Here is a 22693-nt window from a genome sequence, read left to right on the forward strand (position 1 = left end):
TTGTGATTTTGAAATACAGTAAGTTTATTAATTTATTAAGTACTAACACATATTTGATTCTTAGCCAGAATACGGAGCTGGAGGGTGTTCTTCCATACTGAAAAATCAACTACATAATATAGTACATTATGTACAAATGTAAATACTGAAAAACTCTCCAAAAATTTAATCAAAATCTGCTTTGTTTGCTAATGATTTTCCCAGGAAACCACTGATGAGAACACCATGAATCTCTTCAGAATTAATGTTTATAATGGCAGTTTTGATTATGTTGATCCAAGTAATGCAGTGGTGGCAAGTTGGGTAAAGGCAAAGGTTTACTTTTCATTTCCCCAAATGTCGTCTCACTTGATTTAGGAGGGCTTGGGAATACCCAGGAATTATCTTCCAGGGAATTTCTGCTGTAAGAGTTGTGTTCCTGAAAGTTTGTGCCATCGTGAGGAATGGATCGCTCGTGATCTGTCCACGACTGGAGAGCTGCCTTCTCCGATAAAACCTTTGCGTCTCCTGGTAAGGGGGAAGGCGTGGCATGGCAGAGAGTTTTGCCATTTGGTGAGAGGGGGGCATGTCTTTTGTAAGCTGCAGTAAAATTCGACAAGTGCAGTTTTGTGCTGTCTTTACCCAGGTCTTCCATGCATCCTGCTGGGGCGCAAGCTGAAAAGAAAACACAGGCTTAAGCATCAGCTGTCTGGCAGTTACAATCATAAAATAGTAAACATCTGGTTAATCTGGTCACTCTAGAACTGGAAATGGACATTGCCAAGTCAGTGCAATCACCGTGGCCCTGGGACTTGAGGGATGACAGATGCCCTCAGTTCAAATTTACCTCTTGGTAAATAGCTGATCTCTCGTCTGCAAAATGGACACTGTAATCTTGCCCTGCCCGTATCACAGTGAAGTTGAAGAAATTACTATTTTAAAAAACTGGAAGGTGGTCCAAAAGTAAATTTTCCCAGGAATGATTATATTGTGAATTGTTGAGACCTAAATGAAGTTTACATATATATATATATATATAAAGGCTTTTATGAATAAAATACTTTAAAAGCTATAAAATCATCTTTTTTCTTGTAAATGGTAAATGTTAAATCTGCTATGGTCACAATATAGTTCAAGTTAAAAAAAAAGCAAAAAAACCCCCCTGTATTTAGTAACATGTCATGGCTTAGAATACAGACCACACATGGCACAGAGGCAACGAGGGCCTGCCCCCTCTGCCTGCACCTGCCCGGGGAAGCGAAGCTGAAGCTCTCCCTGAGCCCAAGGGGGCACCGTGTGCGATCAGCGTCTGACTCCAGGTTTAAAGAAAAGAAACTCAACCACATGATACGGTAAGCTCGCTACTGCCCTTTCTCACGGGAGGGGACAGTGCTCCGCTTCTGGACTGTGGTGACACGTGGCTCTAGAGAAAAGGTGACTGCAGCTCACCTCGTCCGCTCCGCAGAACCCCGAGTTCTGTGGAGCAGAGTGGTGGCCCCAGGCCTGGCACTCTTGTTGGGAACGTCCAGCTCAGAAGCGACACGACAGTGAGCCATTTCCAAACAAGAGGACAGCACTGCTCCTTTATTACTTGTTGGAAGTTAGAAGAGTTACAGAACTCACTGAAAAATTACTCTATGAGTCTCTCTCAAGAGAAGTGCTATTTCTACCATCCACTTAAAGTTGTCTCCTATGTAACCCTGGCCGCTGGAAAATCTAAAAACAGAATGAATCATAAATTAAGTTGGAGCCTGCCAAAGCACCTTGTTGCTCTGCTGATCTGTAATAACTCACCGTAGAAAGGGAAAGGAATTCTCAACTTCTTTCCTGTCTCATCCTGTCCCACTGTCTCCCGCCCCACAGTAAACATTCCAGAGAACGAGTCATAATTCTCTTGTGCCCTCTTTAAAACAATCTGAGGTGCAAATAATAATTTTAAATTAATGATTTTTAAAAAAATATAAAGTTACTCTCATGCCTTGAAAGTTGAGGACATTCAAATGCACATTACACAACTGTACAGACTGCATTATGTAATGAGCGGTACACATGCACTGACCCTTCTGAGGTATAAAAGGTAGCTTTGGCAAAGTGCCCACTACTAGTTAACACAAAACGCAAAAGGTTTAGTCAGCTAAGCAGTTAAATATGAAAAAGCAATGAAAATTTTTGTTTGGTTAGAAGGGCTAAATGAATAGCACCTAGTCTCCCTTCGAAATTATTGTTTATGGAGAGAAAAATTAAGTTTACAAAAATGGAAATAACCAAACAAGCAATTAGAGTTATCTTTTTGAAAACAATGTAAAGACCTAGGTCTTTGGCATATTTTGAAGCACGGGAATGAAAACAGCTTTTGGTGTCTTGCTGTCTTTTTTTTAAATATATGAAGTAGTTGTGGTAAAAGGTCAACTAGAGCAAACTTCACACCTCAGCCTTGAACACATAAGCAACACTCGGCTGAGAAGAAAGCCACAAGGGGAAGAGAATACAGTGCTGGAGAAACACATCAGCAACACCTTCACGTGTGAAGCTGACCGGTCTGAGACTGAAGACAAGAGCAGAGAATGGGAGGCTGTGAACACACTACATATACTTGCGCTTATCAAGCCCATTTGATAAGATTTCAATAAGATACGATCAAGAGCTGCTCTTCGGGTAGTTCGGCTGGAATCAGCGGTTTCCGGCAAGCACTGACTTGCCTTTCTTGATTGCAGCTGGGGTTTTCAGCTTTCTCAGTAGTTCGGCTTGTACTTGAGTCACCAGATGCAAGTTAGACATTTCTCTCTTCAGTTCCCAGTATGCACTTTGCATATTGTCACTGAAATACAGGGGTTTATTTTTTAATGGTGGTTATTCTATATGGACAGAAGGGAAAAACTTTAACAGAGAAATGAACTTACCTGCATTTCTGCTAAAATTAGTTTTGAAATAACAAAATAAAACTTCCCCATTAAATATTAGTTAAAATATTTAGAGCATTATATAACAAATGAAAAAGATCTTATTCACAATAATAATGACCTAATTTTTATCAATGAACTGAACTGTGTTAAACAGAATGGTAATATAAAAAGTATTTTAAACGAATTTAATAGTTCTCACAGTATTCAGATTTTATGATAGCCTACAAGGTGCAGTGGTGTTTAATAGTAAGGACTATGTTCTTCACTTGCAAGTCTGATCAAGAATTCAGTGATGTTCATTCATGTATGGATTTTAAGTTTATTAATATAGTTATCTTTTAATTGTTGTTTTGATGTTGTGAATGCTGTTACCAATTGCTGAGTGTATACCCAAGCCCACATTAAAATACAATCGTGGTCTCATGCGTCCCCTTCTCTCTCGTCTGACTGGGCTGTCTCAGGTGCCGGCTCTAACCAGCGTGACACGACAGCACGAGACACGAAGGGCTGCCGACTCCTGGCCAAGAGGAGGCGCTGCAGAGGCTCGCAGAGACAAGGACTGCACAAAGCCCCATTTCTGCCTTTCAAAGCATTTTCTGCAGTTACCTGGGAGGTCATAAATCAGATATTTTAAACCTAATTTTATTGAGTTTTATCTTCCACTAAGCATTCTTATTTGGATAGTCATGATTTTTTTTTTTAGGTTCTTAGTTGCCAGCTAAATAAACTGAAATCCTCAACACATATCTTGCTTTGCTGCACGAGAATACATAAAATGTTAACTGTAAGAACAAATGATCTCATATTGTTCAAACAAGGACTACTGCCTCGTAAAGATACTAGTGTAATTTTAGTAATCAAATCAAATTAAACAAACATGTCACTTCAGGTTCAGTTTTTGTCTAGCTATAAACAAAAACCTTTGAGCAAACTTCAAGGATAACATTCTTGATATCTAAATCTAATATCCTAACTATGAAAACAACAGATATAATAAAAAACAGTTATTTTAATTATGTAAGGCTACATACATTTTTGGTCAAAATATTCCCATTCCATTCAGACTATAATTCTTTCAATAGAAGCAGGAGAATAAACTTTACATTGCTTTTGAGAATAATCTACTTACTTGTTTTAATCTGTTGTAAACATCGTTTGTTAACCAGTAGTCTAGTTTTTCAGGTTTTTGACAGGTGTGAGAGAATCACAAAAATTAGTGAACCGCCTCTGCTTCAGTAGTCAGCATCTGAGCTGTGTGCCACTCTGCGTGTCTCACATAGGCACTGTCTTAAGTGTGAAGAGCCGTGGGTTCCTGGCTGCAATTTTGGGCATCACTGTGCTTCCCCAAAAGAGTTACTCAAGTTACACAGCAGCTAAGTGTGTGTAAACACTGTACATGTGCTAATACATGCAGTCATGACATGAACCATACAGCTTACAAACAGCATTTATTATTGACGTGTGATGGTAAATCAGTACCTGACTTGGAGAAAAGCAAATACAGTACTCAAGACAATGTGTGGATACTGGAGTATCGAACACCTCATCATTCAACAAGGCTACTTGAATAAAGTAAAAGAGAAACAAAAATAATAGAGGTGTTGGGGCAGCTCTAATACGCATTTTCCAATTCAATTTAGTAAAGACTGCTTATAAATTAGGTTAAACTAGAAACTAGGTCACCAAGTTTAACATACGTCTACTAATCTTTTTCATTTGCCTTGAATGTCACCTGAATTGAAAACTACAGATATAAAGATCTAATTATTACTAAGTGTAAGCTCTCCCTCTTGTGGATAGCAAAGTAATGGCAGTTACTTTACGCTTTACAGTTAATATTAAAGTCTTCAGCAAAATCCTAATGATAGAATTGTCTATAAAGAACTCATAAAAACGACCTTAACAGTGAGATGCAACACCCAAGTATCCTGAATGAGAACCGTAAATGACAAAGCAGAAGCGACATGAGACATGAGGGTAACGGTGGCTGGGCAGGTCCCACATGCTGGACAGGCAGCTCACCCCTCACCCCAGCCTGGCGGCCTGGGGGCTCACAGGACACAAGGAAGTGGGGGCAGGAGAACTTCCCGACTCCGACAAGCTGCTATGCAAAGGGCCTCTCGTGATCCAGTCCCGTGACTGACTGCCACCATTTTAGGGTCACATTTTCACACCATCCTCAGCTTCATCTTCATCACACTGACTGCTGACACAACCTTCTTGGTCCCACACCAAGAAGGTATGTAATTCCACACCATAATGAAGCCCGCCTTATCCACATCTCAAGGGGTGGACAGACGTCCAGCTTACATGGTAAAAACTGTAAAAGCTCAATTTTCTTAACTGACACTGTCCATTCAACTCTTTAATACTGAAACAAATGTGCCTTCTACAAGAAAATCTTTTTACTTGAGTCCTATTTTTCTTTAGCTTTTGAAAATTTACTGAACTATCCGATTCCCCAGAGGAATTAAAATGAAAGTACGGGACAGTCTCAGCCAAGAACTCAGGACTTAGGAAAGCATGTTTAGATGACTGTGATTTCCTCAAAAAAGCTTCTTTCAAATATTTTTAGTTGTAAGGCACAACAGGCAATCATTTTACCCTGCATCCCACACTCTGGTATGTTCTATTCTGTTTTATTCTCTATTTTTAAAATGCTTAACTCATAAAATTTCACGATCATTAAGGCAACACAGCACAGTGTGAAAAACACCAACATATTCCCTATCTTGGAAACCAAGAATGTGCATTGAAGTGACCCCACACCTAGATCTGGCTTCAGAATTGAGGGCAATAACCTACAGGTAACCCTAGCCAGCACACTAGCAGGGCAGTGGCCAAGTTTCTGACAGGTAGGGCAATTTTTGTTGAATGACATGTATACAACGAGGACCATAAAAAGGCCTCCAGTAATTCAAAGGTTCACTCAGGAATAATACTGTATCACCTCGTTCACCCTGCAACATGATGAGGACATGCAAAAAAAAAAAAAAAAAAAAGAGTTTTCCAAATAAATGGAAAATAATCCTTAAAAATACCTAAACTGGTAGCTAATGGTTTTATGGAAACATGCTATGTACTTCTCTCTCCTTATATAGTAGACTTAATTTATCATCTGAATTATTCCATTTAAAAGTGGATGATGTAACTTGCAAAGATTAATGAAACAGGACTATAAACTGGACATAGGTATAAATGATAAATTGAAGGAAAAAACAAGATAAGACGCAGTTAGGAATAAGACTACATAAAATTTTATGCATGGTATTAAGTTTACCAAAGGTAAGTCACAAATCTGGTTATTAATTTTCTAGCTGCTTAACCAGAAGACGGAAAAGCGGTCAGTTCCACAATCCACACTGCTACGGGTTTGCAAAAAAGCACAAACGGGCCTGGGCATGGGGAGCCATTAGGGCTCGCTTTAATCATACAGTTCTTTAACACAGAAAAAACTCTTAGACTGAACTGAATTCTAAACTCTGTTTCTCTTAGTTGATATCCCCTGAATTACTACTGAGCTTTAGAAAACTCAAAAGAGTACTTTGAAGCCACAATTATACAGTTCTATAGCCTCAGAAGTCAGACTCACCTCCTGCGGCTGCCTCCCTCTTCCAAAGCCTGCAGAGAGCCTTCTCTGTCTTGTCAGTGCTACGGTGCCTTCAAACACATCTTTTTGGTGGGTGGGGGGCAGCTTTTCCCGTTATTCTCAAAAGAAGTGACCCCAATCATGTAACATTGCCCATGAACGGATACGGAAGCCTGTTCTATACCATGCACTTCTAAGAAAGTATTTACATAAGCCCCTTTATTTGACCTACTCTGATTCTAACATGCCTCTTTCCAAAAAACGGTTTAAGAAAGCTTGTAAAAATGACAAATACAATAAATTACTACAGGGAAACCTAGGTTGACAGGAAAAATGGGAAGTCTGACACAGAAGACATCTTTGAAAAACAATTCCCAAGGACAGTGTACTAGGCGCGTGTTTTAGAAAGGAAAGGCTTCCTTGCTGTGAGTGTCGACAGAGGTGGAAGGCGTCAAGTGGAGGCAGGGCGGGGCTGAGCAGCTTCCGGCCTACGGCGCCTACAGCACTGCCGGGCCCCACACCTGCAGAGGGCGGCCCTGCCGCTGGAGAGGGGCTGCGGCCCTGCGGCTGGAGAGGGGCTGCGGCCCTGCGGCTGGAGAGGGGGCTGCGGCCCTGCGGCTGGAGAGGGGCTGCGGCCCTGCGGCTGGAGAGGGGCTGCGGCCCTGCCGCTGGAGGGGCTACACAGGCTTTCATTCAGCTCTTTTCCCAACTGAGCACTTCTCTCCACTGGGTGTTTGATAGGAGGAATAGGTATGAGATCATTCAGTAAATTCTGGAAGCCGAACGATCCAACAATGAAGTCAAATGTGTGTGTTTCATTGGGTGGACGTGTCCATGAAGAGGGGGTGCTAAGACAGCACAAAAAAATCATCAGATAAAACAATGCACTTACGTTAATGAAATTAAAATGATATATGTACTTAAGAAACAAATGGCTAAAGTAACATGTATACACCCTGACAGCTACTTTTAGTCTTACCCTAAGAAGATGGCTTTCTTAAAATTCATGTCACATTAAAGACTAAGGCTGTCCACGTTTGGCCCTAAAACAAAGTGATACTGCCACGTATGGAAATGCATAATCTTCACGTAAAACTCAGAATTTATTACAGAATACTTCTGCACAGCTAGCTCCCTAATATTCTATCTAAAACAGTACTGAATGTTCAAAAATTTTATCTAAGGCATCATAATAATATGCATCCTTCTACTGCTCAAGTTCAAGCCCATCGTTAAGGAACAGTTAAATATTTTCATAAATACACAGTGATCAGAGATTTCATGCAGCACTCAACAGTGTCAACCTGTTTTAAGGTTAAATCGTAACAGAAGCACCTAACACAGAGGCCGGCAGAACAAGGTGTCGCTTCTGAATGCTGGAGAATGTTCGTACCTTGAAACGCTCAGTCTCTGCAGATCTCTGCAGTTCAGATTGTCGTCCAGAGATGGATCCTGTCATTGTTTAAAAAACAGTTTAAAAGTTGTAATCATTACCTTCTATTTATTCTCAGTACTTTACTACTCTACACATGCTTCAGCTTTTACAGAATACATCTATAACCGTAGATCTTATATTCAATGATAATAAAGTAACTCCAAATCTGCCAGATATTTCTAAATTATTTCTAATTATTTAAAGTCATTAATGCTTTAATTTTCTTTAAAAAATACACTTGCTTTCACATAAAAGACCTTTAAGTTGTACAAAATATATTTCTGAAGATGCTAACCTGAAATCTATACTAAAAAAATGGTAACATTTATCAAATTACTGTTTGTTCAAGGTATAGCTCAGTGAATCCATTAGAAAATGAAGTTTGTTGGTATTTCACTTTTGGTATAATTACAAAAAAGTACTCAAATTTAACAGGTTACTGTTTAAATGATCAACATAAGTGTCCTCTTTCCCTAATAAAATGATAGGGAAAGGATTTTATATAAAGTCCTTATATACTTTCAAGTTTTAGTAATTTAGGTTACAGACGACAAAAAGAACCTATGAAAGGTATTTAAAAGTGAACTTAATACATTTAAGATAATTCTATAACACACTATTTGCAATGCGTTTCAATTTGAGGTCTAGAACAAATGAAAATGACTAGCACAGGCAGCCATTCTATTAGCGGAAGTGGCCCGTATAAACTGAGAGAATAAAACTTCATTTTACCATTTCTTGTATCATTTAATGATATAAGTGGAACACTAAAAAGCACAAAAGGAATTCATGAGTCCTCTGAATCTGGGAGTGTAAATCATCAAAATGTATCATAGAGGTTAAAGTGTCTTTGGATCTGACTGTTCAGAAAACAGCAGCTGAACACGGCAAATGATTAGCTGCATCCCAAGGAGTCCTATGGAACGGGGACACAGAACTGGTCCCTGAGTCAGAGGAAGTCTGACCACGAGTAAAGGACATAACCCTGGACCTTTTCCTTTCCATTTACTCACAGGAAATGAAGGAATCAGATCAAGTCACTTTTAGTTTCTCTGTATAATTAATTAAAAATACACGTTTTACTTACAGTATTAATTACAGTATACTTATTTGTTCAGTCGCCAAGTTGTGTCTGACTCTTATACATATATGCATAATGGAAACCTTCCTTGTTTTTTAAAACCAATTAAAAAAAACACCAAACACCAAGCAGTTTGGGTTGGTAAAGTATTTCTCCAGCTATCACCTAACAATTCAGAAAAGCCTAATGTAAAGTAACAAGAAGCACAAAGGAATTGTCTCTAACATGCAAAGACCCTGTCCTGGCCAATTCTTAGCTGCCATGTTCTAAAAGCAGTGCTAGATCTGTTTCTCAACTCCTGCCATCTGATGTTTGAAGCTTTGCATGAATAGGCTCAGAGCTACAAAATCCTGGGATACACTGTTCCAGTTAAACAGGTTCCTGTGCTTCAGGACTGCTCAGAACCTCCAATCCACACAGCAAACCGGGACTCTAATGGGGCTGATGCCAGCCACCAAAGACGTCTATGCCAACTCCATTCGACCAGGGTTCCCAACACTTTGGCCCTAATGTCTTCTTCTCAAAGGCCCCACTGTTCTGAATACAAATGGCTTGAAAACCGGAGGATGTAAGTAGTAAAGAAGGCCCACAGTGGAACTGACCCAAACCCTGACCGCATTAATATCAAACACTATCTACCAAGCTCACGAAGTACTTAAAAAAAAGTAAGCCCACCAAAGCCCCACTATTCTTTCATGTAGGATGTTATTTCATACTTCAGAGATGTTACTGTTTCACAGGAAGTACCATCTTAAAAATATTTTTAAGTATGGCTGCAGAAGATTTAAGATTAGTCATATGAACATAAATTTCTCTCTCTGGCTTGCTCTTTGACTCCCACGTTCAAGAGGACTCTGATAGCAACACCTTTGAAACAAGACTGAAATGTACACATCCCACAACATCAAGATTTAAACTTGGAACCCTTGATAAATTTCCACTCCATCTCTCTCTGGTTCGTCTTTGGTTGTGAACACTGTTTACTTTAAACTTCCCTTCTCCTAACCATTCTTATGAAGGAAGGATCTTAAATTCCTTTTTCAAAAAATAAAAATTCCTCCCTTATGTCACCTTCAACTCTTAAAGTTTCTTAGTCTCTGAGATTCAATTTCATCAGCAGTAAGACAAGTGATTTCTAACGTTTCTTCTATCTTTAAAATACGTTAAAAGTCTTTCTGTGATTTGTGAAAGATGAATTAAGCTAAAAGCAAATTTAATCCCCTAGCGCCACCTAGTGGAAAACGTTAAATAGTAAGGATTTAACTGTGTAACACTAGTACACATCACACCCCTTCCTTACACCATGGACCCCTACAGTGCTGCTTTTCTGGATTAACCTAACTGCATTTTTTGGAAACACACTTACTTATTGAATAAACTATGTAATAGGCACCATGCTGCTTTATATATTACCTAACTTAGCTTTCATAAAAAGTAGCTAGTTAGTGTCAAGTTAGAACAGTTAAATGACTTTGCTAATGTCAGAATAAGCAACACAACAATTAAGAACCAAGTTTTTATGACTCTATGGTACTGCTTTCTACTCTATAAGGAGATATCCATTATTTATTAAAGCTACTGAATTATTTCAAGTAGAATGTATATGCTGACAATTGTAATTCAGAGCTTCAAGGTGCCAATCTTTTCTTACAAGCACAGAAGTAGCGATTGGGCTTGTGGGACAAGATGCTGGAGCTGCTGAAGGAATTGTGTATGCGGTCACAGGTGCAAAGCTAGGAAAACCAGTTTCAGATGTCAAGTAGGAAAAATCTTTCTTTTGGTTCTAACAGGAGTCGAGACCAATTTTTATAGGGGGTATTTCCCCTTTATCAGGCCTGGGGGCTGCAAATCAGGTTCTCCCTGTCCAGTGCAGAGGAATTCACTGGGTAAAGGCCAAGGCAGGACGCTGTATTATTCTTAATGCCCATCTCCTTCTTAACCAGTGGTCACCTTCAGTAAAGACCACAGTACAGAAGGGCCTGTTAGCTCATCTAAGGATACGTGGGCTTGGGGCAGAGTGCCAGAGGGCAGCCAGGCAACGTGGGGGAAGCAGTGGCTGCCCAGGAGAGCCCAGGGTGGGGGCCCAGCTACTCAGGAGTGCCAGGTACTCTGATGGGCAGAAAGGCTGACCCTGAGAAACAACTGTCCAAGAGGCTACCTTAGATTGCAATATATGAGTGTACAGAATGTATATAGTGGCCACTGAACTCTAGAGAGTAGTTAACTTTTCAATTTATTGTAATAATTTTTTTAAACTTTGCATCTACAGCATTGCTCTCACTCTGCTTTGCTTCTCTATCATTCCTTCTTTTTACCCTCAGCCCCTTCTGTCATGACATCTGAAGACACATATCCAAGCTTTTAAGAACTCAATGTAAAGCTGTCCCTCAGTGTCCATGGTGGTCTGGTTCAAAAATTCGCAGTGGGCACCGAAACGACTTGGAAGTCCAAGTCCCACGTTCGCCCCTGCATATCTTCAGGTCAGCGCCCATGGACTCAACCAACAACCGGCGGCCCAGTCGGCAGCCACCTCTGGAGGCCTCGATCCACAGATGTGCAACCTGCAGATTTACCAAAGACTGACTGCATGTTTCTTGGAAAAAAATCTCTGTATAAGTGGACCTCCACTGGTCACACCCACACTGTCCAGAGGTCACGGTAATAGCAGACAGACTCTGAATGATCCGAGAGGCAACTTGTGTTTCAGTGGGTGACTTCAGGCTACACACACCTTAGCAGCTCAGCAGGGTTTTCTGTTTTGCTTTCCCTGCCCCTAATTCTTGAATTCTCAGCTATCTGCTGAAAACTAAAGTTGTTCTGAAAGTATTAGACTTCTGAGAATTAGTGGATGCTCAAAAGTTTTAATAATTCTAAAAATCAAGTCTCTTGTATGTCTAAATCAATCAAATTATTAAGTTAAATAAAGTGGAAAACTTAAAACTTGAATTCTCTTTAAACTTTACAGAGAAAAAAATGATTTAAGGAGATTGAAAGAAAGCTGAAAGAACAACTTTAATTAACTAATAAGGTTTTTAAAAAATTAGCTTTTAAACAACAAAAGCATGTAATTCTGGAATTATGATAAAAGCATACAGTTACCAAATTTTAGCAAAAATGATTAAAGGGGAAAATAAAGGTGAATTTTCATAGAATATAATAATTCTCTAAGTAGTTACAATTTACGCTGACTCTGTGGTCTAACATCTAGTTATAAATCCTACATAGGACGCAGACAGCACGCTGGGCTTCTCAATTCAGCAATTCGGTAGTACCGTTTGTTTGGCTTTCTGCAGCTCTATTCTGAGATCTCTACATTCTTTCCTCAGCAGTTCCAGTTCCTGTTCCAAACCATGGATCTTCAGGTCGCAGCTTAACTTTTCCACCTCCCAGTTTGATGAAGGAGGATTTAAATTTCTTATCACTACAAAAAGGATGGACATTAAAATTGTTATTTCTGACTTCTACATGGGTTGCAGTTCAAAAAAGATTATGTTAGTAAAATGGAGGTAAAAGAAAAACCAATATAAAACATCTACAATTAAAGTGTTTTTGAAAGACAGTAAGTACTTTCAAGTGTCTATGCTAAGATATTAGCAATCTTATTTTATACAACACAATAGAATGTATTCATCACCCCTATTCCTGATTTTTTGTTTAGATAACAGCAAATTTGTCAGCCTGAAACTTTAAAATACACAGCACATATCAAGCATATGCTGAAATGACAGATCAATTACATATACATGTGAAGGTTAAGACAGTGATTAAGAATGAAATGAAGCTGAGGCTCACTCAGCTAATCATCCCACCCAGTCCTTGTAGAGAGGACAAAGCTTGACCATCAGGCCTACAGCATGACTTCTGAACAACTTCATTCATAAACATTCCACTGTACAAATGCAACACCACTGGACACAGACTAACCCTTATCTGTATTAAGGGATAGCCTTAATAAGGAACCCTTACCCTCATTAAGGAACTAAAGACTTAGTTCCTTAGACTCTGTCCATAGAAAAAGGCCCACTCACCTGCCATGAGAGAGCCCCCCTCAACCTCCCGTCAGGCCTGTCAGAGGCCGCGTCTGGAGCTGTCCCCTCAGGGCCTGCTTGCGTGGGGGCAGGCTAGCACCCACCCCCACTCCTAACTTCTCAGAAGCATAGCATCTCAGCGGCACATTTTAACAACCTTCAGAAACTGGATTAAAATAAACAAAAAAGCAACTGTAACTACTCCATGACAGGGTGTCCAATGTGGGCAAGAGGCTTTATAGAATATGGGATTGTATTCCTTTCTTCATCTACTTCATCACAAACCAGCCCTGAATCAACCATCAAATTTTCTCTAGGAAAAGTGCAATTTACATCTAAGGAAAAGTTAAGAAGGATTTGATATATGGTAAAAGCAGAACACAGAAATTAACATAAGCCCCCAAATTAAAAAGTCAGTCCTTAGCACACAGACATAGAAAACTGATCATGGCTATAACGCATGAATGGAAAACCGTACTGATCGCGGTAGAATATTTTTAACAAATAAGCGGCCTACCCTGCTGAGTTTCCACCTCTGTCCTCAGCTGGAGGAGTTCTACTTCTTTAGATTGTAGCTGTTCATTCAACACTTTCAAAGATTCAGAGTTGTCTTTATTCTAGTTAAGTAGGGAAAATACCAAATTACAGTCAATAAAATCTAAAGGTTGGTATTATATTATATATTCATTTTCAGGCAGATTTGAAAAACAGATTCCAGCCTTTTAAAAGCAAGGTGGGAAACTGAAGGCAGTTTTCACCCATCTTTTTCTAACTTAGGACATTTTTTCACTGGCTTAAAAAAAAAAAGAAAACAGTGATAAACTCTACTACTACTACTACTAAGTCGCTTCAGTCGTGTCCGACTCTGTGCGACCCCATAGACAGCAGCCCACCAGGCTCCCCCGTCCCTGGGATTCTCCAGGCAAGAACACTGGAGTGGGTTGCCATTTCCTTCTCCAATGCATGAAAGTGAAAAGTGAAAGTTAAGTCGCTCAGTCATGTCTGACTCTTCGCGACCCCATGGACTGCAGCGTACCAGGCTCCTCCGCCCATGGGATTTTCCAGGCAAGAGTACTGGAGTGGGGTGCCATTGCCTTCTCCGGGTGATAAACTCTACTGAGTCACAATTTTTCAAAATAAGTTAGTGGTGTTAGATGTACTTAAGACCTAAACATCATTACAAACCAACTACTTATTTTGTATAGAAGTAAGTAACAAATATTCCTACTAAAAAGTTTTCTGCTTTTGCCTTGAGCAGGCAAATTTTTTGTCTAATAAATGTAAATATCTCTTATTTCTAATTTTAAACCTCCTGAAGGAGAAAACTCATTTGCAACATACAGATACCATTCTTTACAGACCAACCTACCATTTTATCCAGTTTGTTTTTCAGATTATCTCTATCAATGCAGACCTCTCGGTATGCGTGATAGGCTTTATTTACTTGTTCCCGTCCCACAGAGCTTGTTTCTTCATCCTTTCGAGCTCCTATAAGCTAAAGGCATAAAATCAGAAGACGAAGCTTAAGAGGATGCTCGACATCAGCAAATAAGTCAGTCTTCTGATGGCTCCGCATCTCAGTTTAATTACACTAATGCAGGGAATAAAGCCTGAGCTACAATTAAGTGAACATTTCACTTCCATACATTTATGCTTTAGTGATTAAGAAAGTAAAAAGCACAGAATAGATATTTTAAAAAATATTCTTTTATGCTTTTCCTTAATCAGTATCTTATACTTTGCTGTATCTTTTATAATTCATCATACTAAAACACTACATCATTCTTTCATGGTGCTTCTCTGTTTTCCAAGCTAGAACATACTATTTAATTTCTATCATCGGAAAAGTGAATATCAATTTAGTGTGTACTTGACACTTTAAGGAATAGAAGTGTTAGTTCATTAAGTGCTGTATTAATGCAGAACAAATTATTAGGATTGTTGATCACAAAGTATATACTTCCAATATTACTTATCACATTTTTCTATTGACTTTTAAAATAAAATTGGAGAAGGAAATGGCAACCCACTCCAGTGTTCTTGCCTGGAGAATCCCATGGATGGAGAAGCCAGGTAGGCTGCAGTCCATGGGGCTGCACAGAGTCGGACACGACTGAAGCGACTTAGCAGCAGCAGCAACACCAAACTCCAAAATGTTATCTTGTTTCACTCTATCCCAGTATGTCACAAATTTATTTAATAGTCATTAAAGAAAATTCATATGAATACTAAGAAATCAATTATTTTTACAACCGAGTCCTCCTTTTCTTACTTCCTGCAAATGAGTCAATCTCTACCAAACTCCATCCTTAAGTCTGTACAGTTAGATCATTCCTTCTCATTTTGTGGAAACTGCTGTCTGTAACACACTACACGGAAGAGCTGAGGATCATAAACTATGATCTGAAGAAACGTGAACTGAGTTAAACTTTAAAAGTAAATGGATGAGTGAGGAAGATTTCCCAATACATAAGTAAAGCAGATCTGAGGATTTATGACTGAATTAGCTACCTGGCTTATGTATTCCGTAACATGTAGGATATACAGTTTCTTCGTGAGAAAGGTGCAAACAGAGGACACTAATTCATCAGTTAAACACATCCTTATTAACGCGTGTATGAGAGCAAAAGAGAATGCTGAGGTAGAGATGTCAGTCCTGGTGAAATTTCAGTCCTGACAAAAACACTATTAAACATATTGGAACAATGTTCCAGAACTTCTTCCCTTCTTGATATATAATTTTTTGCATAGGTTTAAACATCGTGAATGAAATACACACAGCTAGGAAGGTAAGGCAATCTGAAAGAGGTAAGAAAAACATTTGAACTTTAATGCCTTCATGTTGCTAAATCGTCTTCTGCACACATTCACCAAGCATGATAATACGTGAAACACAGAAGGCCAAGTAAAATGTCCAGGGTTTTGAGATTAGCAGTGACTTATCTTTGGAAATTTGCTACACTCATGGATGACAGAGCAGAGAAATATTTCAAATTTCAAATACTTTGAATTATTAAGTCATAAACATAATGAAGGTGATAGACAAATTACCTTTTCTTCCAAAATTCTGATTCTTTTTTTTAAGAAAGAGTTCTCTTTCTCTGAATCCTTAAGTCGTTTTTTGATGTCTTCATATGCAGTGACGAGGGCAAAATGTGAAGCAACAGATTCATCTCCTGAATATATGGAGACTGGAGTCACTGGGTCTCTCCTGTGGGCTTTTTCGTGATTCAGAATACAGATATCATCTTCCACCAGTGCATCCATGACAGCTGTTTAAAAATAAAGACATAAAATAGAAATGTCTCACTGAATAAATAAGCAGAAAAAAGTATATTGAGAGAATAATACGAACACTGCTGAAATGTTTAAAAACTCCCATTTCTTTCTTCTTACAGAAACACAGTTGATGTATATGTAAGTCTCAGGTGTACAACATAGTGATTCACAGTTTTAAAGGTTATATTCCATTTACAGTTATAATACATTGGGTATATTTCCTGTGTTGTATAATACGTTCCTTCAGGTCATTTATTTTATACACAGCAGTCTGTATCTCCTGTCCCGGTCTTGCCCATCCCCCGTTCCCTCTCCTCCCTGGTAACCACTAGCTTTCTCTCTCTACCTGTGAGCTTGTTTCTTACCTGTCATATATTCACTAGTTCATTTCTTACATTCCCCACGTGAGTGACACCATACAGATTTTGTCTTTCTCTGACTTATTTCACTAAGCATAATACCCTCCAAGTTCATCAATATTGTTGCAAATGGCAGAATCCCCTTCTTTTCTATGGCTGAGTCGTATCCCATTGTCCACATGCACCGTGTCTTTTTTCTCCATTGATCAGTCGATGGACACAGGCTACTCCCATATCTTGACTATTGTAAATAGCGCTGCTATGAACACTGGGGTGCATGTTATCTTTCTTCATTAGCGTTTTTACCTTTTTTGGATATATACTCAAGAGTGGACTTGCTGGTTCCTATGGTAACTCTATTGTTACTTTTTTGAGAAAGCTTCATACTCTTTTCCACAGTAGCGGCACCAATTTGCATTCCCACCAATGCTGTACAAATGATCTCTTTTCTCTACATCCTCGCCAACATTTGTTATTTGTGGTCTTTTTGATGATGGCCATTCTGATGGATGTCAGAATTGTAGTCTCATTCTATCCCACTGTAGTTTGAATTTGCATTTTTCTAATTAATGATGCTGAGCATCTTTCCCCAGGTCTGTTGGCCATCTGTATATCTTCTTTGGAAAACTGTCTATTCAGGTCTTCTGTCCATTTTAAAATAAGGTTGTTTTTTTGATGCTGAGTTGTGCTATTCTGGATGTTATCATTATTGATTTTATCATTTGCAAATATTTTCTCCCAGTCAGTCACTGTCTTTTCATTTTGTGAATGATTTCCTTTGCTGTGAAATTAAGTCCCACTTGTTAACTTTTGCTTTTGTTTCCTTTGCTTTAGGAGACAGATCCCCCCAAAAAGAAAAATTGCTATGATCTATGTCAAAGAGCATTCTGCCTGTTTTCTTCTTTTATAGTTTCAGGTCTTACGTTTAGGTCTTTATTTTATTTTTTGGATATGATGTTTGAGAATGTTGTAACTTCACTCTTTTACATGAATTGTCCACTTTTCTTAGCACCACTTACTGAAGACACACACTGTCTTTTCTCCACTGTATAGTTTATTAAAATTTTTTTTTACTTAAGTATAGTTGATTTACACATGTTCTGTTAGTTTCAGCTATACAACTAAATGATCGAGTCTGTAAAGTTTGTTTTGCTTTATTTCAGACAACATGAACATTAAGGAAAGGCTGTGTGTGTGTTTTTCCAGGTCTGTTCTATCATAGTCTATTTGCTTTTCTGATTTTATAACCGAAAGCTTCCAATTGCTCCCAAGTCCGATGCTGTAAAGAGCAATATTGCATAGGAACCTGGAATGTCAGGTCCATGAATCGAGGCAAACTGGAAGTGGTCAAACAAGAGATGGCAAGAGTGAATGCTGATATTCTAGGAATCAGCGAACTCAAATGGACTGGAATGGGTGAATTTAACTCAGATGACCATTATATCTACTACTGCGGGCAGGAATCCCTCAGAAGAAATGGAGGTAGCCATCATGGTCAACAAACGAGTCCGAAATGCAATATTTGGATGCAATCTCAAGAACAACAGAATGATCTCTGTTCGTTTCCAATGGTTTGAAACCATTCAATATCACAGTAATCCAAGTCTATGGCCCAATCAGTAACGCTGAAGAAGCTGGAGTTGAATGGTTCTATGAAGACCTACAAGACCTTTCAGAACTAACACCCAAAAAACATGTCCTTTTCATTACAGGGGCCTGGAATGCAAAAGTAGGAAGTCAAGAAACACCTGGAGTAACAGGCAAATTTGGCCTCGGAATACGGAATGAAGCAGGGCAAAGACTAATAGAGTTTTGCCAAGAAAATGCACTGGTCATAGCAAACACCCTCTTCCAACAACACAAGAGAAGACTCTATACATGGACATCACCAGATGGTCAACACCGAAATCAGACTGACTATATTTTTTGCAGCCAAAGATGGAGAAGCTCTATACAGTCAACAAAAACAGGACCAGGAGCTGACCGTGGCTCAGATCATGAACTCCTTATTACCAAATTCAGACTTAAATTGAAGAAAGTAGGGAAAACCACTAGACCATTCAGGTACGACCTAAATCAAATCCCTTATGATTATATAGTGGAAGTGAGAAATAGATTTAAGGGCCTAGATCTGATAGATAGAGTGCCTGATGAACTATGGATGGAGGTTCGTGACATTGTACAGGAGACAGGGATCAAGACCATCCCCATGGAAAAGAAATGCAAAAAAGCAAAATGGCTGTCTGAGGAGGCCTTACAAATAGCTGTGAAAAGAAGACAAGCAGAAAAGCAAAGGCGAAAAGGAAAAATATAAGCATCTGAATTCAGAGTTCCAAAGAATAGCAAGAAGAGATAAGAAAGCCTTCCTCAGCAATCAATGCAAAGAAATAGAGGAAAACAACAGAATGGGAAAGACTAGAGATCTCTTCAAGAAAATTAGAGATACCAAGGGAACATTTCATGCAAAGATGGGCTCGACAAAGGACAGAAATGGTATGGACCTAACAGAAGCAGAAGATATTAGGAAGAGGTGGCAAGAATACACAGACGAACTGTACAAAAAAGATCTTCACGTCCCAGATAATCACGATGGTGTGATCACTCACCTAGAGCCAGACATCCTGGAATGTGAAGTCAAGTGGGCCTTAGAAAGCATCACTATGAACAAAGCTAGTGGAGGTGATGGAATTCCAGTTGAGCTATTTCAAATCCTGAAAGATGATGCTGTGAAAGTGCTGCATTCAATATGCCAGCAAATTTGAAAAACTCAGCAGTGGCCACAGGACTGGAAAAGGTCAGTTTTCATTCCAATCCCAAAGAAGGCAATGCCAAAGAATGCTCAAACTACCGCACAATTGCACTCATCTCACATGCTAGTAAAGTAATGCTCAAAATTCTCCAAGCCAGGCTTCAGCAATATGTGAACCGTGAACTTCCTGACGTTCAAGCTGGTTTTAGAAAAGGCAGAGGAACCAGAGATCAAATTGCCAACATTCCACTGTATCATGGAAAAAGCAAGAGAGTTCCAGAAAAGCATCTATTTCTGCTTTATTGACTATGCCAAAGCCTTTGACTGTGTGGATCACAATGAACTGTGGAAAATTCTGAAAGAGATGGGAATAACAGACCACCTGACCTGCCTCTTGAGAAACCCGTATGCAGGTCAGGAAGCAACAGTTAGATGTGGACATGGAACACCAGACTGGTTCCAAATAGGAAAAGGAGTATGTCAAGGCTGTATATTGTCACCCTGTTTATTTAACTTATATGCAGAGTACATCATGAGAAACACTGGGCTGCAAGAAACACAAGCTGGAATCAAGATTTCTGGGAGAAATATCAATAACCTCAGATTATGCAGACGACACCACCGTTATGGCAGAAAGTGAAGAGGAACTCAAAAGCCTCTTGATGAAAGTGAAAGTGGAGAGTGAAAAAGTTGGCTTAAAGCTCAACATTCAGAAAACAAAGATCATGGCATCCGGTCCCATCACTTCATGGGAAATAGATGGAGAAACAGTGGAAACAGTGTCAGACTTTATTTTTCTGGGCTCCAAAATCACTGCAGATGGTGACTGCAGCCATGAAATTAAAAGATGCTTACTCCTTGGAAGGAAAGTTATGACCAACCTAGATAGCATATTCAAAAGCAAAGACATTACTTTGCCAACAAAGGTTCGTCTAGTCAAGGCTATGGTTTTTCCAGTGGTCATGTATGGATGTGAGAGTTGGACTGTGAAGAAGGCTGAGCGTTGAAGAATTGATGCTTTTAAGCTGTAGGGTTGGAGAAGACTCTTGAGAGTCCCTTGGACTGCAAGGAGATCCAACCAGTCCATCTTAAAGGAGATCAGTCCTGGGTGTTCATTGGAATTACGGATGCTAAAGCTGAAACTCCAATACTTTGGCCATATCATGCGAAGAGTTAACTCATTGGAAAAGACTCTGATGCTTGGAGGGATTGGGGGCAGGAGGAGAAGGGGACAACAGAAGTTGAGATGGCTGGATGGCATCACTGACTCAATGGACGTGAGTCTGAGTGAACTCCGGGAGTTGGTGATAGACAGGGAGGCCTGGTGTGCTGCGATTCATGGGGTCCCAAAGAGTCGGATACGACTGAGCAACTGAACCGAACTGAAAGTCAGAGTTTGACATGTCCAGTGATCTGTTTATACCAAGGATTATAGTAAAGTTAGGCAAAAATAAATGTGTTTTACTACAAGTCCGAGTAGGTGAAAGCTACTATTCAATCATTCTTCACCAAGACCAATTTAAAAACTTCTAACCATGTAGGGCAACTCTTATTCTTAAGTTAGATTCTTTCTCAGTTTATCAAAAAAGTTAAGAAGTAAGACCTGCTATATGCCCCCAAAGTGGTAGATCCTCATGACCATAATTAACTGCTGCTGTTTCCAGAGCTAACTGCACTTTCTCCTAATGATGGATAAAGAGGTAAAGTTTTCTTCCCCTGAAGGGTTTACTTTCTCCTCTCTCGATTCAAGTCTATTCCAAAATAACAGTAAACATCATTCCAACCACGCTGCTAGTAGTTGAAATCCTCTTATTTCCTGTCGAAAAAGAAATATGATACTGTAACCTCAAGTGTGCATGTACGTTTCCATCTAAGACTCTGTCACACACACATTATGTCTTAAAAGAGGAACAGCAGAGTAAGAGTAACGGCTAGGTGAGTGACAGGCTGCAGTCTAGCGTAAGGAGGTAAAACTGTGCTCGTCTTAGACATCTGATACACATAATATCTTAACAGCCAACCGAATGGACAGGATTTATTCAACTGCAGTATTTTTCTTCCCCGCTAAAGGAGTAAGTCAAATTGCTCTACAGAGTTGAAACAGATGGTGTCTCACAGTGTGTGCACCTTGAGGATCCGAGCCTTCATGCCTTTGCTTTGCACAAAGTTCTAACTAGATCAGTGGTGTGATTTCCTACACACGCATTTTTATCACAAAATAATCCTTTACTCAGCAAGGAAAACCCAGTGTGGGAGATAGCTGTGCAGTAAAATAGTTATTATGCCATAACGGGAAGGAATATATTTGCAACAATACAGAATGCTATAGAGACTGAGAGGTGGGGGGGAGGAGGAGTTTCCAAAGGTAATAGGGAATATCAAGTGACTCTCAACCCTGCATTCTAAGGTGAAGAGGGTGGTTATGTTTATTGTACTTACAGTACTTAAACTTGAACCGTTTGCTGCCAGCAGTGGTAACAAGGTCAAAGGCGTTAAAGAGTATGGGGAGAAGGGACGAGGAGGAGAATAGGAGATGAGACTGGAAAAGCAGAACAGAAACCAATGAAGGTGGTCCTTTATAATAAAGAGACTATAGGATTTGATCCTTGTTCTGTGGAATTTAAGAAAAACCTGGAGATGAGTCAAGACTGTGAAGAACATACATACAACAACTATAAAACATTCACAATCAAATGAACTACTGAGCACTGCACAAAGTAGTTCACAGACGCTATCCCAGTTAATTCTCATGATTACCTATGAGGTAGGAAAATCCTGTCGGACCCATTTCACATCTGGGAAAACTGGGGCCCATAAAGATTATGAAGCTTAACCAAGATGAGCACAAACATATGGATTTTAGAGCCTGAAATATTAGTACTTTTCCCTCCCCAATGAACCATTTATACACTAAATTCATCAACAACTACAAAACTATGAACGCTTTAGAAGGTTTTTAAGTACCTTAAATGGAAGGGAGTGTAACGACTTAACAATGTCACATTCAATAAAGTATAACTGGTCATTTTAAAGACAAAATATGTAGTCAGATAGCTTATTTTATAGAGTTACATGTGTTGCCTATTTATTATTTATAAATCACCCAAAGTTGCATATAGCCTCCCTCTAAATATAAGACGATATTATTTGCCTAAAAATGATTTTCAAGTTTTATATCATTATTCTATATATTTGTTCTATATACTCTAAACATGACTTAGAATCCGCTGTCCTGAGAAACTACTTATCTGTCCTAAAAAGTGTAAGAAATAGCCAAGCACAGCAAAGAGA

The 22693-nt window shown here is 39.2% G+C and overlaps 1 protein-coding gene across 6 annotated transcripts in view; it reads right to left on the minus strand.

Annotated features, from left to right (window-relative positions):
• Window positions 1-22693, minus strand: part of AZI2 (5-azacytidine induced 2) — a 41099-nt gene continuing 18406 nt past the window's right edge. For 2 of the 6 annotated variants that reach the window (XM_044933732.2, XM_006059913.4), the window contains 7 exons: window positions 16067-16287; window positions 14385-14510; window positions 13533-13632; window positions 12260-12408; window positions 7865-7923; window positions 2679-2797; window positions 1-654 (listed from right to left, as the gene is read on the minus strand). In XM_044933732.2, coding sequence (XP_044789667.1) covers window positions 242-654; window positions 2679-2797; window positions 7865-7923; window positions 12260-12408; window positions 13533-13632; window positions 14385-14510; window positions 16067-16282 — 1182 coding nt within the window. In that variant the 5' untranslated portion in view covers window positions 16283-16287 and the 3' untranslated portion in view covers window positions 1-241. Of the gene's footprint in view, window positions 655-2634; window positions 2798-4056; window positions 7320-7864; window positions 7924-12259; window positions 12409-13532; window positions 13633-14384; window positions 14511-16066; window positions 16288-22693 lie in introns of those variants that run through there. The other 4 variants (XM_025272298.3, XM_006059915.4, XM_044933733.2 and 1 more) reach the window with 4 other exon arrangements.

Source organism: Bubalus bubalis, chromosome 21 (genome assembly GCF_019923935.1).
Source record: "Bubalus bubalis isolate 160015118507 breed Murrah chromosome 21, NDDB_SH_1, whole genome shotgun sequence".
Lineage (NCBI taxonomy): Eukaryota > Metazoa > Chordata > Mammalia > Artiodactyla > Bovidae > Bubalus > Bubalus bubalis.